Source organism: Glycine soja, chromosome 2, assembly GCF_004193775.1.
Source record: "Glycine soja cultivar W05 chromosome 2, ASM419377v2, whole genome shotgun sequence".
NCBI lineage: Eukaryota > Viridiplantae > Streptophyta > Magnoliopsida > Fabales > Fabaceae > Glycine > Glycine soja.
Window position 1 is genome coordinate 47,522,277 of NC_041003.1, and position 17,078 is coordinate 47,539,354.

The 17,078-nt window shown below is 33.4% G+C and overlaps 2 protein-coding genes and 1 long non-coding RNA gene across 3 annotated transcripts; 2 read left to right on the forward strand and 1 right to left on the reverse strand.

The window, feature by feature from the left end:
• The first annotated feature begins 2,309 nt into the window (after nt 1-2,309).
• Nucleotides 2,310-6,509, forward strand: LOC114400274. Its single transcript, XM_028362644.1, has 9 exons — nt 2,310-2,578; nt 3,523-3,750; nt 3,900-4,021; nt 4,330-4,390; nt 4,629-4,769; nt 5,123-5,230; nt 5,357-5,585; nt 5,675-5,929; nt 6,130-6,509. Exons 1-9 carry the CDS (start codon nt 2,429-2,431, stop codon nt 6,210-6,212), a joined length of 1,377 nt encoding a protein of 458 aa, XP_028218445.1. The 5' UTR covers nt 2,310-2,428; the 3' UTR covers nt 6,213-6,509.
• A 1,183-nt stretch (nt 6,510-7,692) lies between these two features.
• On the forward strand, nt 7,693-10,357 carry LOC114400283 (protein LYK5). The gene has a single exon (XM_028362656.1). It carries the CDS (start codon nt 7,984-7,986, stop codon nt 9,973-9,975), a length of 1,992 nt encoding a protein of 663 aa, XP_028218457.1. The 5' UTR covers nt 7,693-7,983; the 3' UTR covers nt 9,976-10,357.
• Nucleotides 10,358-12,747: 2,390 nt separating this feature from the next.
• On the reverse strand, nt 12,748-13,708 carry LOC114372026. The gene is made up of 2 exons (XR_003658103.1): nt 13,332-13,708; nt 12,748-13,008 (listed from the first exon to the last, which is right to left on the reverse strand). It is a non-coding gene; the product is annotated as an uncharacterized LOC114372026 (long non-coding RNA).
• Nucleotides 13,709-17,078: the final 3,370 nt, after the last annotated feature.

Genomic DNA, 17,078 nt, shown 5'->3' on the forward strand with positions numbered 1-17,078 from the left:
TTGTATTTTTGTCTCCCTCAAAATTACATTTTTTTGGAAACCAAGTTGTAGAAAGTGTTAAAATTTTAACACTTATGCTAAAATTACACCCTTGTCTTTGCTTTTAAAAAAGTAGTTTTCGAAAAGTGTAATAATATTTCCGAGAACTACTTTTCAAAAGCAAAAATAGGAGTTGTATGGATCTATGAAAGAAAGACACAAATGAACTCTTCAAACGCTGTCGTCTTTGAGTTTGTCCTCTACACTCTCACAAAACATTTCCCCTACATGTTCCTTACAATTTAGGAACTTTGAGATAATGGTGTTTAGTAAGTCCTACTTCATGTCTCTCTAGACAAATTTACACAACTCCTATTTTTGTTTTCGAAAAGTAAATTCCAGAAAATGTTATAACATTTTTAGAAAGCAGTTTCTGAAAAGTAATTTTCGTAAGTCTTAAAATGTTAGGCACTTTTCAGAATTTGGTTTTGAGAAAGAAAAAAATAAAGGAAGTACATTTAGCAAATATGAAAGTGCATTAAGTGAATTTCCTTGGTTTTGGTATTTGATAACGAGGAGAATCATGGTTGACAAGCATTGCCAAAATTTTGTCCCTCTTAAACAAATATGTATAAAAATTGATAATATCAAAGTACTGTAAAAGATGTTTCATGTTGAACAGAAAATGCACGAATCGCATGATTGAATAATTATTTAAACAAGGTAAATCGTATTCAAAATTATTATTCGTGCCTTTTACAAAATCATTTGAAAAAAAATGCCTGGCCCTTCCTCTTCCTCTAATCCAAATTATCTGTTCTTGCTCAACTTTTCACAAATTAAATCCAAATTCAAATCTATCCAAAACTCCACTCAGTTGCTTTTCTCAATCAATAAAAAAGCAAATGAACAAAAGATGCTCTCAGTTATGGAGGCTAGTGCTATTAGAGATAAGCAATTCTGCGTGGTAAGTGTTGAAAGTGATAACATTGGATTTGTTTCATTGCACAATATCCAGATTTCCCGTCTTTGAGGTATGCTTTTGGAGGGCATAGGATAAATGGGTTCCATGTTTGGTCAGTGGTCAACTACAGTCAACACAAACTTCATTGCTATTTGCTTCATGGATTCGGCTTTTCCAATGGATAGACCTCAATATTATAAATACTTTACTAACATAGATTATTTTATCACATTATTACCATCATTTATCATATTATATTTTTTTTCTTTTCTCATTTATCAATAATATGAGAGTATACGTGTATTATCTTTCTTCTTTTGAATATATATATTATTGAGATCAGTTTAGTTCTGTTAGTTAAATAATATATATATTAATTATTATACATTTTTTTAGATTCTCAAATTTAATTCTTTTATACACGCATTAGCCTTGATTTATTATTTAAGCACATTAATAAATCTTCAATTAAAAAATACTTTAAGTTTTATGCACATTACAATTTTAATCAATAAATTAAAATATCACTTAAAATATATTTTTTAAATTAATTATTTTAAAAATTAATAAAATTATTATAAGTAATATATATGATAAATAATAACATATGATTATATGATTGTATAACAGTATTATACTGTTAAGGCATCAGTTAAAAGTTATATACATTTATTAAAATATTAACTTAATTTTTTTATTGACATTATGTTAATTCGACTAAAACTAAACTTAATAATTTTAAGTAATGTCTCAAATTTAAATTTTGTAGTTAAGGAGGGAGACTTCACAAGAAAAGCTTAGTTGTCGATTATATGTTTATTAATAAAAAATAATCATCGATAAAATTAAAAAATATATTACATCTATAATATAGTTTAAAAAATAAAAATTGTATTTTTGTCTCTCTTAGTTTATAAAATTCTTGGTGTTGGTGTTATTAGTTTCTGTAGTTCACCATAAAATATTTTGATCTTGATTTTTTTTTTTAAAGTGTTTATACGCCCTCAAAATACAGGCCACATAGGAAACAATATTAACAATGTTTTTCTTCCGGAACTAAATATACTTATTGTTTAAACTTTAGGAACCAAAACTTTTGATAGTGAAGTACAGTGGCTAAACACAAAGAATGTTATATACAAAGTAAAAAGTTTCTAATAATAACTTAATTATTTCCAAACTAATATTATTTTTACAGAAAAAGTATTGAATTGGGACGATCATTTGCAGCAAAAAGAAGCTTTTTTGTCTTCAAAAAATTAAGTATATTTATTTCCAGATTTGAAAATGTTTCCTAATGAAACTTTCGTTGAATTCTCTTTATTTTTATTTTATTGGAAAGTGTATAAAAAGAGAGGAAAGAAATGCATTATATAACAACCGAAAGTTTCATGTTGTGTCTGCCATTGGTCTCAAATGCTAAGAAAGTTCCCTTTTTATGATCTCTGAGAAAGAATTGGATTCGAAGTTGTGGTTTTTGCGCAAATGGGTATCGATCAACGTCGGTGGCGGTGGTGGAACGCCGTCGTTTTTATCGGAATGGTCGGCGTTACCGGTTCCAACAGCCAGGAGAAGCAGAAACAAGTGGTGTCTCGAATTGCCTTTGGATCATGCTCCAACCAGAGCGCTCCTCAGGTTCCAAAAAAGATTCTATTTTGTTATGCTTTTTTTTCTATTTTAATTCTTCTTCTTTTTATCCTAGTTCTGTTTTGTTTTGTCTTGTCTTTGTTTTATTTTTTTCCCCATGTTGCAGTGTCGTGTAATGGAACTTGTATGCTAATGATTCTGTTTCTTTGTTTCAACCATGATGTCCCAATTCTTGTACCAGCATGCTGTTGCAGTCCCAATGTTACGTCAGCTTTAAGCAAACTGCAGTTCTGTTGTACGCATCTTAAAAAGAAAACAAACAACAATAATGCTGTAAAAAAGGTGTCTTGTGGATAAATGGTATAATTTTCTGTAAACAAAATAAATTTGATTAATTTTATGTAACAAGTAACAAACCAACCGTTTCTGTTTATAATTTTCCGTGGATTCTGGAGCCTGTTCCCTGTTTATAAGAATTGTAGGTGGAAATGGTTATGCATAATATAATTTTTTCAAGAGTGAGATGCATGTGAAATTCCGTTTTTAGAAGAAATCAAAATTCATTATGCAGTAGACAACTTCAATTCCTGGTGTATTTCACACTTTTACTACTAAAATCATTCATGTTGAACTGAAACTAAACAACTGTTTATCTTACGTTGTACTATGTACTATGCTACTGTATGGTCTTTTATAGTATTTCTTAATCAAGCCATCTTAATTGTGTTGCATCTAGAACTAAATTCAAGAAATCTCAGAGCTAGCTGAGAGGAGTTAAGCTTGGTATTTTTTGGTTGTAGTTTGGGTTTGCAATCTTACATTGGTTTCTTGTTTGACTGCTTTAGGCTAAAAACCTCTTCCCTGGCACAAGCTCAATACTTGTTATTATTTAGGCTTTTAATTGCTATGATTGCAGCCTTGCAGGATATTATTCACTTTTTTTTTGTCAGCTCATATATATGTGTATGCTGAGTGTTGTGTTTTTTTGCCAGCCCATTTGGGATGCAGTGGTTGACTTCCATCCCCAAGTTTTTATATGGCTGGGAGATAACATTTATGGAGACTTCAAACGCCCTTTCAAAATATTTGGACAGGAAAGGACTGTTGGGCCGTGGAAGAATGTTCCACGATTTGTTCCTTCCTCTGAGCAAGAAATGAAGACTAGATATGAAAAAGCTAAGTCTAATCCTGGCTATGCTCGACTTCAACAGAATGCTGAGGTGCTTTATTCTAAGCTTTTCTACTTGATTTTGCTATCTAGTAGATATTCTCATTGAAAACATAACATTGTTCAAATTTCTGAGTACTAAAATAGTGACTATTCTTATCAATTCTTTTGGCCTGACTTTCACATTTGGTGTGTTAATAGGTTATTGGTACATGGGATGATCATGATTATGGATTAAATGATGCAGGGAAAGAATTTCATGGCAAAATAACCAACCAAAAGTTGCTTCTTGATTTCTTGGACGAACCTCAAGATAGCCCACGGTAGGTGGATAATATCCTTTGCTGCTTTATCATGTTGGGCGTATCTGTATTCTACAGCTTGGGTGATTTGATTTACATTCTTTTAAGAATACTAGTATATAATTGAATCGTTCTCTTAATTTCGGGGTTTTTTTTCCAATATTATGAGACATATAATTGTATTGGCTGTGGAACCTCAGTTTTTTTTTCCTGGAGACTGAAGACATGTTTACGCGTCTGGCTAATATACGTGTTCACCCATTAATAGATTTTAATGGCAGCAGTTGCAGACTTAGATTTTAGATACTTACCCTAGCTTCTCATTTCAGGCGGAAACAGGCTGGTGTATATGCCTCATATATGTATGGTCCTGTAGGTAGAGATATCAAGGTATTGATCAAATAAAATAATCTACTTTATTAAATTCATAAAATTCTTTCACAATTATTGTGCTGTGGTAGGATGTAACCATTACATGATCGTCTTAAATGTCTTTTGATGTTAAAGAACTCATCTTGTTTTTGTCAATAATAAGACTTGAGAGTTGCTTTTAAATTGTGTTTTAACTTTTAAGCATGAATCTTGTACTAATATTTGCTTTTACTGTGGATTGGGGTAAACTATTCAGATTGTCCTCTTAGATACCAGATATCACAGAGACCCTGTAGGAAGTGATGGAACCATTTTGGGGAATTCACAATGGTTGTGGTTGGAGAAAGAGCTCAAGGGTCCACCAACAGCTCTTACCATAATTGGATCTTCTATTCAGGTACAGCAATTAGGTATCATTGTTATAATCCCAGAGATTAATAAGAATTATTCACAATGCTAAACATGATACATATTATTACACCTTCATCTTTATGAGTTTTGGCTACATTATCAATTATTATGCCTATATTCTTCACACTGTACATCTAAATTTGACTGGGAGTAATTGTTTTATTGATTTAGAATGTGGCTTTCCACATTCTAATAGCTTTAGGCGCTTTTCTCATGAAAATCTTGCTGAACTCAATATATAATTCAGTTTTGTGCTTGAATTGTTGCACCTTGGAATATTGAGATATGTTTTTATGTTGTTAATATGAAATCATTTCTATATTCTTTTTTCTCTGTCAGGTTATATCAAATCTTTCAGCAACCATTCGTCCATTGTTTGCAATGGAATCATGGGCTCGTTTTCCAAAGGAAAGAGATCGCCTTTTTAAATTAATCGCTGATAGTAAGGTAACAACTTTCAGTACATTCCTTTTCTATGTTTTACATTGATGTTGTTAAAGGGACTTACATTGGTGTCATTTACGTAGCTGGAGTGAGGACTCATTTCACTTCTTATTAGTCTTTTCTATGCAGAGGGCTGGAGTATTTTTTATTAGTGGAGATGTTCACTTTGGAGAAATCACGAGATATGATTGTGCTTTGGACTATCCACTATATGATTTAACCTCAAGTGGAGTTACACAATCAGTTGAGGAGGTTGTCCCACATTTCTTGCGTTCTTTTGTGAGATTTGTGGCATGGTTGACCCCATCTACAATGAGAGTTAAGGACCAAAACTGCAGATACAAATCTTGTATTTATGGTATACTTTTCTTCCTTATTTTTGGGTAAGAATATTTACTGTATATTGGTTTTCATGTTTTTGATGTTTCAATTGTGGGCTTTCATTAGGTCAGACAAACTTTGGAACTATTGAAATAGATTGGGACTCTCACCCAGTGACTCTGAAATTCAAAGTCAGGGACAAGGATAGCATCATGGTTACAGGTGTTGATGTTTCATTAATGGAATTACAACCATCAAATTCAGAGGTTTTAGACAGAGCAAAAACAGAACATAATAATTCAAAACATTGCACTCTTGAAGTTAGTCTGCCATGGATTGTAAGACATCGCCTGGCGATCTTGTTTTTTTCCGCCTTATTTGGTAAGTTACTTCTAAGTTCCACTTGCTAGTGATCCTTTGTGTGTGCGTGCACATGCACATTATTTACCTTGGATGTCACTCCTTCGAAGTTTCCATGCATAGTATGGTTAAAACTGAACTGTTTCCGTGTTTTTGCTAATTTGCCTACTATCATTTGGTTTCAAGGGATATTTTTCATTTTTTTTTTTTTTTTGCTGCAGTGTTGCTTGTTGTATTCGTAGTGCTAGTTTACACTTGCTTCAGATTTTGCCGACTTGAAAGCTGCAAAAGAAAGCACGATTGATACAGGTAGATTCGTACAGAGTCACCAAAAGGGAACATGTGTTATTACTTATTATCTCTTCTTCTTTGTAGATTTAACATCAGTGGTTATAGGCCAATAAGATGTATAAATTATTCTTGTACTGTTTCCACTAATCAATCCTTCATCAATAAGTACACTTAGAAGTTGTTGTTTTTTGAAAGAAAATTGGTGGTTGAGCCATTAGATATGATGCATATAATGCCATGGTGGAATTCAGTAGCTTTAGGTGCTGCTTCATGTGATTAATTTGTTAGTATTTCATAAGTTTGTGGTCGATTATTTTGAAACTTGGATTTGCAAATTTGGTGTGCACTTTGACAGACATGATACATCAAGGGATACAAAAGAAAAAGAAAGTTCCAAATGAATTAATTGAGGTATCTTATAGGAAAAGACATGTAATTGGCAGCGCTGCCTCAAAGTTCAAACTCAAGTCTATGGTAAGAAAAAGAGAAATATGTTGAGGCAATGGAAAATAAAAACAAAAATTAAGCGTGGTTGAAATTGTTTAACTTGCTATTTATAGTTTTTGAAATTTTAACTTCATAGCCAAAAAAAAATATTCAACGGATTAATCTGTATAATAATAATAAAATTTCTATGACCAAAGTTACTAAATTGTATATATACTTTCTGGTTTAGCCGTGCAAACTAAAAACTCCTGATAGAAGTCAACAAAGTCTATCATATGCAACTTCCTCTCTCTTTCCTCGGTGGGTTCATTATTCATGTTCAATTGTTCATTATCAGTTGCATGCACAATGTGTTTTGAGATATTCTTGTTGTGGTCAATGAACAATTGGCACATCATTATTTAAAATTTAAAATATAAAATAATTGTGATATAAAAATTTAAATATATGATGCAAATTTTTCTTAGCGTTTAGCTTTTGTCTTTTCATTGAAGTCAACGTATCTTATACTGTCCAAAACAACAATGCGTTAGCTTTATTTGTAAAAAAACACACACACACACACACGAGAAGAGTAGAGTATACACCAGCCCAAAACATACCACTGTTATAGGTCTGTACACTATTTTCTTATGACATCTCTACTTCATATTTTCATAACACTTTTTCTTTGTGTTATTACCCTACTAATTTTATTCTACCTTTTATTTATTTTTTATTTTGTTTCCTTTTTTATTATGAAAAAATGATCATAAGACTGTAAGTAAGAACTATATAACCTATTTTTCTTTGTCTGTGATTTCCATTATTTTACAAGTTAAAAACTAGTAGCGTGATGTAGACGGTACATTGATCCGACCACATAAGCAACAACTCGTGTGTGGCATCCCCTCAAGCCAGGGGAATCTAGCATTTCTCCTCTTATTTTCTCCCAAGTCAAGCTACAATTATCTTCCAGTTCTACATCGTAGCAAAAACGGGTGGAAAATAAAACATAAAAAACAAGTTCATACTTCATACCCTTTTTGAGATTTTTTTTTTAAAATTTTACTTCCAATTTCACCGTAAAGAACAATTATTTAAAGGGAAACGAAATCTAAGTAAAAATACCATGTGCACAGTATTACTAAGGTGGAAAATTTCCAAAACAAAACGTGTTTGACTGGGTAACCACTCACCACTCACCCCATTCCCACCATAAAAAGAAAATATTAAAACTTTGAAACACAGAAAGACGCGTTTCTTTGAAATTTAACACACCCTCCAACCCTTCAAACCAGAAGCATTCATAATTCATAGCAGCCACTGGCACCGCTCTTCATCTTCACCAGCCCAACATGGCCACAATCCAGTGCGCCACAACCACCCTAATACTGTTACTCCTCCTCCTCCTCATCATACCAAGATCCAATTCCCAACAAGAGTACGTAAACAACAAGCAACTAGACTGCAACAACGAATACAACTCCACAAAGGGTAACCTCTGCAACAGTCTCCCGTCATGCACCTCCTACCTCACCTTCAAGTCCTCCCCGCCGGAATACACCACCCCCGCCGCCATCTCCTTCCTCCTCAACTCCACTCCGGCCCTCATCGCCGCCGCCAACAACATCACCGACGTCCAGACCCTCCCGGCCGACACCCTCGTCACCGTCCCCGTCAACTGCTCCTGCTCCGGCCCCTACTACCAGCACAACGCCTCCTACACCATCAAAGTCCAAGGCGAAACCTACTTCTCCATCGCCAACAACACCTACCAGGCCCTCACCACGTGTCAGGCCCTCGAGCTTCAAAACACCGTCGGCATGCGCGACCTCCTCAAGGGTCAGAACCTCCACGTGCCTCTCAGGTGCGCGTGTCCCACGCAGAAGCAGCGCGAGGCAGGGTTCAAGTACTTGCTCACTTACTTGGTTTCTCAAGGAGAATCGGTTTCCGCCATTGGAGATATCTTCGGTGTCGACGAACAGAGCATTCTCGACGCCAACGAGCTTTCTACTTCTTCCGTTATTTTCTACTTCACGCCGATTTCGGTTCCTTTGAAAACAGAGCCACCGGTTACAATACCGAGAGCAGCGATTCCCCCGGAGGATTCCCCGTCGCCGCCGCTGCCGCCTGCTCCGGCGGGGGACGGAGATTCCGACTCTTCCAAGAAATGGGTCATTGTCGGAATCGTGGTTGGGGTTGTTGTGTTGCTTATTTTAGGTGCTGCTCTGTTTTACCTCTGTTTCTATCGGCGGCGGCGGCGGGTGGAACACCCTCCGCCGCCGCCTTCAGCGAAGGCTTTCTCGGGCTCTACCACCACGAAGGCGACTATTCCGACGACGCAGTCGTGGTCTCTTTCCTCGGAAGGGGTTCGTTACGCGATTGAATCGTTGAGTGTGTACAAGTTCGAGGAGTTGCAGAAGGCTACGGGGTTCTTCGGCGAAGAGAACAAGATCAAGGGTTCTGTTTATAGGGCTTCTTTCAAGGGTGATTATGCCGCGGTGAAGATTCTCAAAGGTGATGTGTCGGGTGAGATTAACCTTCTCAGGAGGATTAACCACTTCAACATTATAAGGTTGTCGGGTTTCTGTGTCTACAAAGGTGACACCTATCTTGTGTACGAGTTCGCGGAGAATGATTCTCTTGAGGATTGGCTTCACAGTGGTAGCAAGAAGTACGAGAATTCTACATCTCTGAGTTGGGTGCAGAGGGTTCATATTGCTCATGATGTTGCTGACGCACTTAACTACCTTCATAACTATACTAGTCCTCCTCACGTACACAAGAATTTGAAGAGTGGGAACGTGCTTTTGGATGGCAATTTTAGGGCTAAAGTTTCGAATTTGGGATTGGCAAGAGCTGTGGAGGATCACGGGGATGATGGGGGGTTTCAATTGACAAGGCATGTGGTGGGGACTCATGGGTACATGGCACCTGAGTACATTGAGAATGGTTTGATTACTCCAAAGATGGATGTTTTTGCGTTTGGGGTTGTGCTTTTGGAGCTTCTTTCGGGGAGAGAAGCTGTTGTTGGTGGAGACCAGAATGGATCTGGGGAGAAGATGCTGTCGGCAACTGTGAATCACGTGCTTGAAGGAGAGAATGTTAGAGAGAAACTTAGAGGTTTCATGGATCCAAATTTGAGAGATGAATATCCCTTGGAACTGGCTTATTCCATGGCCGAACTTGCCAAACTCTGTGTTGCTCGTGACCTCAATGCAAGGCCACAGATTTCTGAAGCTTTCATGATTTTGTCTAAGATTCAATCCTCCACGTTGGATTGGGATCCGTCTGACGAGCTTGAACGGTCTAGATCTGTTGGCCAAATCTCTGATAGCAGCAGATAGATAGATGATGAGCTTGGCATTATGGTATTTCTCAATTGCTTCGATGGAATAAGAGATTCTTTTTTAATCTTGTAACTGCTGAGTTTTCTTTTGGCCTCTTTTTTAATCCTCTACTACAAATTAAAGTCCACACTTACACATGTAAACATGTTATTCTTTAAGAAAAGTAGTGATCCTAAAACTGATATTGCATCATTCGTGAATGATATCAAATGCAATTACTGAAAATAATTCGGCTAGGCCTAGATGCTAGGATTTCAACTTGTATGCTTTCTACTTTTCGTGTACAATTCTTTTGATGTTTTACTTCAGTGTAATGTAATAACCTGTGAAATGAAATAGTGGAAGATGAACTTTAGCCAATATAAAGGTTGCGAGTAAATAATTTACTTTTCTTTTTTTTTTTGTTTATTATTATTGAGCTTTTTGGTGCCAGATGCATCCAGATGCACAACAAAACGTCCTTTTGGGGTTCTGTTCCAACACATGATTCGTGACTTCAATTTTTATTTGTTTGACGTCTACGGAGTTCTGAACTTTTGGCTTTGAATGTCAATTGAGCTTCCAGAAAATTCAGCTTCTCGCCTTCTTTCATTACAAGTTATGTTGTGCTCCAGTCTCGGGCAGAAAAGAAAGGAGAAAAAAAAAATCTCACTGATTGATTTGCTTAAGATGAAATTTCAGACACACCCTCCGAAGATATTTTAATTGTTGAGAGTATGCATAAGCTTTATGGTAATCATAGTTAAATTCAAAGTGTTTTTTAAATGGTTAGATTGATTTCTAATAACCTTGTGCTGACACGAGTTCTTTTAGAACATAAAAAGCAGAGGCAACAATTTGGAAAAATCTAAAGCTGTCTATAAAAATTGAGTATTCCATAAAATAGATTTAGTCCTTTGAACACGTTTTGAATGCAGGTCAAGGCCAAGATGAAATTGCGTCTATAGTTAGATACAAATATAATCTGTTACAACATGAAGACTTTCAGTCAAAGTAAATGAATGTATGCACCTAATTTGACCAAGTAATCAAATACATTATATAAAATATGATTAATCTCAAACTCACTCAAATTGCATGTTTAACTGAATATCCTGTTAATTTCAAAAGCTCCAGCTTCACAATAAACTAACGGCTTAAGTACGTTGCTTTAAAAATATGATATTTTTAATTCTTAATTGAATCATATCACAATATATATATTCTAATACAAAAATTGGTTGTTTAAGAAAAGTAGACAACAAAAACATTTGCAGTCACCGTCAAATCTATTTAGACAACAATATTAGATAAGTATGAAGTTTATCTGTAGATGGATTAAGTAAATAAAATTAGGTGAATAGATCAAAAGTATCTGTATTTATAACTTGGAGAGAGCACCAAAGAATGATCAAAACATGTATACCTCGCCCTAGTCAGAACAACATTTGCTGTGTCTATTGGAAAGAAAACATCACTTTACCACTCATTAGATCTCACAGTGAAGATTATTATAACATCTTCTTCGCCCCCTTTAATCATCACTATATTTAAAATACATGCAATCCTAATTAAAGAACAAATTAGTCACTATAGAAAGGAAGCGAAAAGGCCAAGAAAAAAAAAAGGCACAGCCAGAAGTGCTGCAGTAGAAGGCATCTATATAATCTCATAATCACTTCAAACATTCTTTAAATTTGAATCCTACTTCTGTTCTAGAACACACATGAAACGGGCTTACAGGGGGAGACATTCTGGTAAAATGGTTCTATATTTTGTTATTCTCCTTTTGCGTCAGAAGTAATAATGAAGTTTTAGCATAACTACTGAAGTTATGATGTGAAAAAAGAAATTACCCGTGGACAAGAAGTTATACCATATTCTGATATCTGTAATGGATTAACTTTTAGCAGTATAGTATATAGTCTTTGATAGAAGCTCAGAAAATACAGCCTCAGGTGTTGTTTGTGTCGTACACAACCGAGCTATAATAGTTAAAAAGAAATTCTGCACTGGATATTGAGTGGAATGAGAATCATGTTAAGTTCTGATTCAAACATTGTCTTGGCTGCTAAAGGATCCAAGAACATATGACATATAAGCTTTATGGAGACTAGCAAACTGGATAGGATAGGAATACTTCATCCAATATATAAATAAAAATTACACTAAAACTTAGGCACTGATGTTCGCATTTAGCAGGTGGTTTATTGAAATAGTATATCAAAAAATAGAATAGGACATATTATAAGAGGGGTGGAAAAAGAAAATGGAAGTGAATTTTCATATCGATATTCATTGTCATGTGGATTTCAAAAACTGATGGCAAAATAAACCAAAGGAACAAAGGCAGTTGGGGAGCAGAAAAAAAAAAGGTTGTCAATAATAAAGATTAGGGAATAATCATTAAGAGCTAAGAGTCCAAAATAAAAATTGTGGGTTTATATTCACATTTTTAATTAGAATCAGAACTTGGAGGTTTGAATAAAAAAAATCTATTTGCCTAAAAAATGTTATACACCTACCAATAACTGAAGATAATGGAATATATTAGATGCATTTTGATAGATATAAAACAAATTATTGCAGATAGAAAATAAACAGAAGACACCAACGTATTTCTCATACAAGTGCTTTGTATTTATTTTTATCAGCAAAAAAGGTATTATATTATATTAATAAAAACAGGTATAAGTGCTTAGTATGATGCAATGGTGCATCATATCAAGACCAGGAGTAGTTCCATTAGATATGGGGATGGCCATTCAAGCTGGTTATCGGCTAAGTCTAGACAATAAATTAAGATTATGAGAAGCAATGTATGAAAATTGAAAATCAGATGCAGGAGTGAAGATATTAAGAAATAGAGTCAGCATAAAGTCTGAAAAACAAACAACCTTCAAATTCCATTTGCTTATTCCAAGCCTATCATCAGGATCTCATGAAAAGGCACTGCCCTCAACATTGACTCTATACTCAAGTCGACTGTTTCCTTCTCTCCATGAGCCATCTCATGCCAGAACTCCTTTTCCAAGAATGAAGAAGGAAGACCTTCAGAACAGTGAAATCTACTGATAAAAGCCTTGTGTAAAATAACCTCAAATTCATGATATGTATATTTTCAGGTAGATAGAATAACAACCAACAATAATTTTATTTGCATAAGTTACGTAGTATAAAGGCCTAAAAGCATGATATTAATTTACCTGCATCTCATTGTCATTGAAAATATTAATATATCCTTTCATTCCATTTAGATTTTAGATAGTCAAAGAGGCTGTACATTTGGTTCAAACTTGAAATATTTTTTCTCTTTTATTGAGACAAAGCAGCTAGATTAGAGGCTGCAATTGGAGAAACAATTTTTCATATACCTGAAATAAACTATTAGAAAGGCTATTTAACTCAACTGAGGAGGAAGGCAGTTGATGATGGAGCAAATGTGGTTGGATACTTCATGCCATTGATTGTTAACTTCAAATGTGAAAATTCAGAATGCAGAAGACTCAAATCCTAAGTTGATACCCAATTTAACAAACAACAAAGAATTTCTTGTCTTTATTTGATCAAACCACCCCAAAACATCACTCCAATATGCAAACAAACTCGGCAGCTTTGGTGCAATTTGAGTTTCTTCTTCTTCTTCTTAAGATTTTTTATCCTACCCAATATGCAAACAAACTTGTATTTTCCCTTCGATCTTTTTTCTTTTAACAGAATTTATTTTACCTCCTTATGGTCGCAAGAAGTATATTAAAACCACGGCAATTAGTTATTAATAATATTTTTAAAAGTAAATAATCTATACATCAAACTTTTTACGCTAACCATTCATAGAAACTAATTAAACTCTATATAATTTAATAACTCTTTTATCCTTAACTTTTGAATCCTCGAGCAAAAACCTACACTTGTGTTGTACTTAGGCCAACCATGAGCCAAAATATACCCGAGTCTGGGTTTGATCCCCGAAGAATGTATACCGAGGGACTTTAAGTTTGGTCAATGTTTTAAGAATTGGACTGGTGAACGAACCAGCTCGGACACTAGGTTAATAAGTCTTTGGTCGAATAGAAGCCTTACCCATTAAACCGATTTAATATGATATATATTAAAAAAATTATAATTAAGTAATTAATATAATTTAATCATTCAATACTCTAAATTTAAAATGATTGTTATTATAAAGTATCCAATATTCCAAATAACAATCAATATTCATGTCAATACAAGTTTATAAATAAGTTTCAAACACAAATAAACATTCAATGTCTTACAAATAAACATTAAAAAATAAGATAAAAAGTTTATAATTTTGTTTTAAAAAAACACTCAATTCAACCAAAGATATTTTTGGGTCAATATTCATTCAATTCAATCAAAGATCCATCCTGATTTTGATGCATTTTTTATTCTTTTAGTAAATTAAACTGTTATGATCATTATGTTCTAGTCGGACCAACTTATCCAATTCTTAAAACACTAAGTGTGATTATATTTTAGATTGAAAGATTAATTTCATAGCCGACTCAAAAAGATAGAAAAACTTGTAAAAATAATTTGGGATCCCACCAATGAACCAAACACCCTAATTAAAATGGTTGGAAAAAAAAATCAATGAACACATGCGCATGCATGCTGAAGTGTCCTCTAGTTCCTTATGTGTTATTCTATAAATTTGACATGACATTCCCATTTCCCACCAATGTATCATTCAAGTTCAGTCGATTCCTATTACACGTTTTGGCTGTGGTAATATCTATAAGTTAAGACAAGAAAACTATACCTTTTTTAATTGAATATGGGTCATGTGTGTAGTGTACGTACGTGTTGCTCGATTCATATACCTCTCAATACAGTGTTGATGAAAATGAAAAGACAAGCTCTTATCATCATTGTCTGATATAGGAGCGCAGATAAGACAAGTTCTTATCTGTTGTGTCACAAAATTCACTGGCCCTTCTTGAGCAATATTGAAAGTGACAAATGTACGAAACATTCAAATTAAGGGATCGACATAGATACAGCTTTAGTAAGTGTGTTCGTTCATGCAAGAGCTTAGATTTAATATTCATCTACAGTCCACACACTGTGACAAGTAGCAGGAGCTAATTGTTACACGCACCCCATGAGATTCGCTGATGCACCATGCACCTTTCTTGCCAAATATTCTCTCTGCCAAAGTTGGGGGAAGTTTGAGTTTAATTTTTGAGAAGATAAAAGTAAATGTTAAATACATGAATTGATTTTTGAATAATTATTAGAAATTTATTTACTAACATGTTATCATCAAACACACAATAAAAAATCATAGTTTTTTTTTTATATAAAAGATAATGGATGACAAGAGAACAAAGAAGAGGCTAAGCTAGGAACAATTGGTTCCAGTCTTTTGTCTTAAAAAAAAAAAGACCAGAGAGAAAAGAGAGCAAAGAGTGGTTCATTTTTTAAAGAAGCAAGATGTAGTCAAATAATTAATTTTCTTCTGGTTAGTTGGAATTCAATTAAAGTCAAGGATAATAATAATAATAATAATAATAATAATAATAATAATAATAATAATAATAATAATAATAATAATAATAATAATAATAATAATTAGAGTTTTGTTTTTAAAATCATCAAATTTAAGGTTAGAGTTTGTTGCCTCGAACTAGGGTCAAGGTAGGCTCCCAAATTTTGTTACATCACCTATGTGATACTTACAAGTAATAGATTAATGATATATCTTTACATTTGTTTCATTTTAATCTACATCATGTATTAATCACGGATTGATACCAAAGGTGGGGGCTAACTCACTTTGGTACGCAAAGTACTTTCAAATTTATTTTTAAAAAAAAATTGAAAAGAAAAAGTTTTCATTTTATAAAATAAGGCTAAAAGTTTAAAGGGGGTTCTCAGCCAAAAGAAATAGCAAAGGAAAAAAATTAGGGTTGTGAGTGTACATTGATTTACTAGAAATGTTAGCAACATATTTTTAAATATATTTTTTAGATCATATTTTTTTATAATTAGTTGAAATTTATTATAAATAAAAAAAATATAAGTCTCATTTTTTATTTATGAATAAAATTATAATTTTATAGTTTTTAATAATTTTTAATTAATATTAAAAAATGGTATTTAAAAAAATATTATTAGCACTCCTCTTAATATATTATTTAAATCCTCTTAACATATTATTGTATTACAATGCATTATTAAAGGACATGATCAGTTGGCAGAACAATAATACAGACAACCTTATGCTGCAACTTCTTGATTAGTTACACTTAATCTTGGATTATGCTATGCATACCTTAAAATCTTATAACGATGACAAAATATGTTTCTTTTTGTTTTCTTTCAAAATAACCATGTTGTTGAACATTAAATTTGAACATATTTTTCACTAAGAATTCTTATTAACGAGAGTATATTGTAAGGGATAACTCATTCCATGAAGCTCAACCCTGTTGATTTGCTTTGTTTTATACAAATTACTCCCTATATGCTTAATTTCACATTCTTTTCATGAAAAAAAAATGAGTTTCACATTCTTTTATTAATTGAATTTCAGTCTGTAATTAATTTACTATAAACAATTAGTGGTAAGTTGGTAACTCACTAGGGTAGGCTAACCTAGCATGGAGGGTTTAAATAATTTACACAAAGTCTTGATTAGCGGTATTTTTTAAAAAAGAAAGATAATTCATTTTATCTCATATTAAAATGACCACATAATTTCGCAAAAAGATAAAAAAAAAAATTGGGACTTTAACTTTCTATCATTAAAATATAATATGAAAAAAATCAGAATTATAAACAAGTATTTTTTTTTATCTTGCGCTAAGCATAATGTATGAATTTTGAAAACAGAAAAAGAGCAGAGCATCAACATGCTACAATCTGAATATAACTTTGCTCAAAGTCAAACTACTCATTTCAACAAGTGATGGAAGTGTTCCTTGATGCAGTTTTATGGTGGATTCAAACCATGCTGTAATTAAAGATTTTAAAAAATGAATTTTAAGTTATACATCAGAATAATGAGTGCATGTCTGGGAAAAAGATCTTAAAAAGTAATTTTACTTTCACAGCAACAATTTGTTACTTCTCCATTTCGAACATTAAATTTC

Coding starts and splice junctions, on each gene's coding strand:
- LOC114400274 (XM_028362644.1), top strand. CDS start 2,429: ATGGGTATCGATCAACGTCGGTGGCGGTGGTGGAACGCCGTCGTTTTT. Junction 3,751..3,899: donor GACTTCAACAGAATGCTGAG/GTGCTTTATTCT, acceptor GTGTGTTAATAG/GTTATTGGTACATGGGATGA. Junction 4,022..4,329: donor GAACCTCAAGATAGCCCACG/GTAGGTGGATAA, acceptor TTCTCATTTCAG/GCGGAAACAGGCTGGTGTAT.
- LOC114400283 (XM_028362656.1), top strand. CDS start 7,984: ATGGCCACAATCCAGTGCGCCACAACCACCCTAATACTGTTACTCCTC.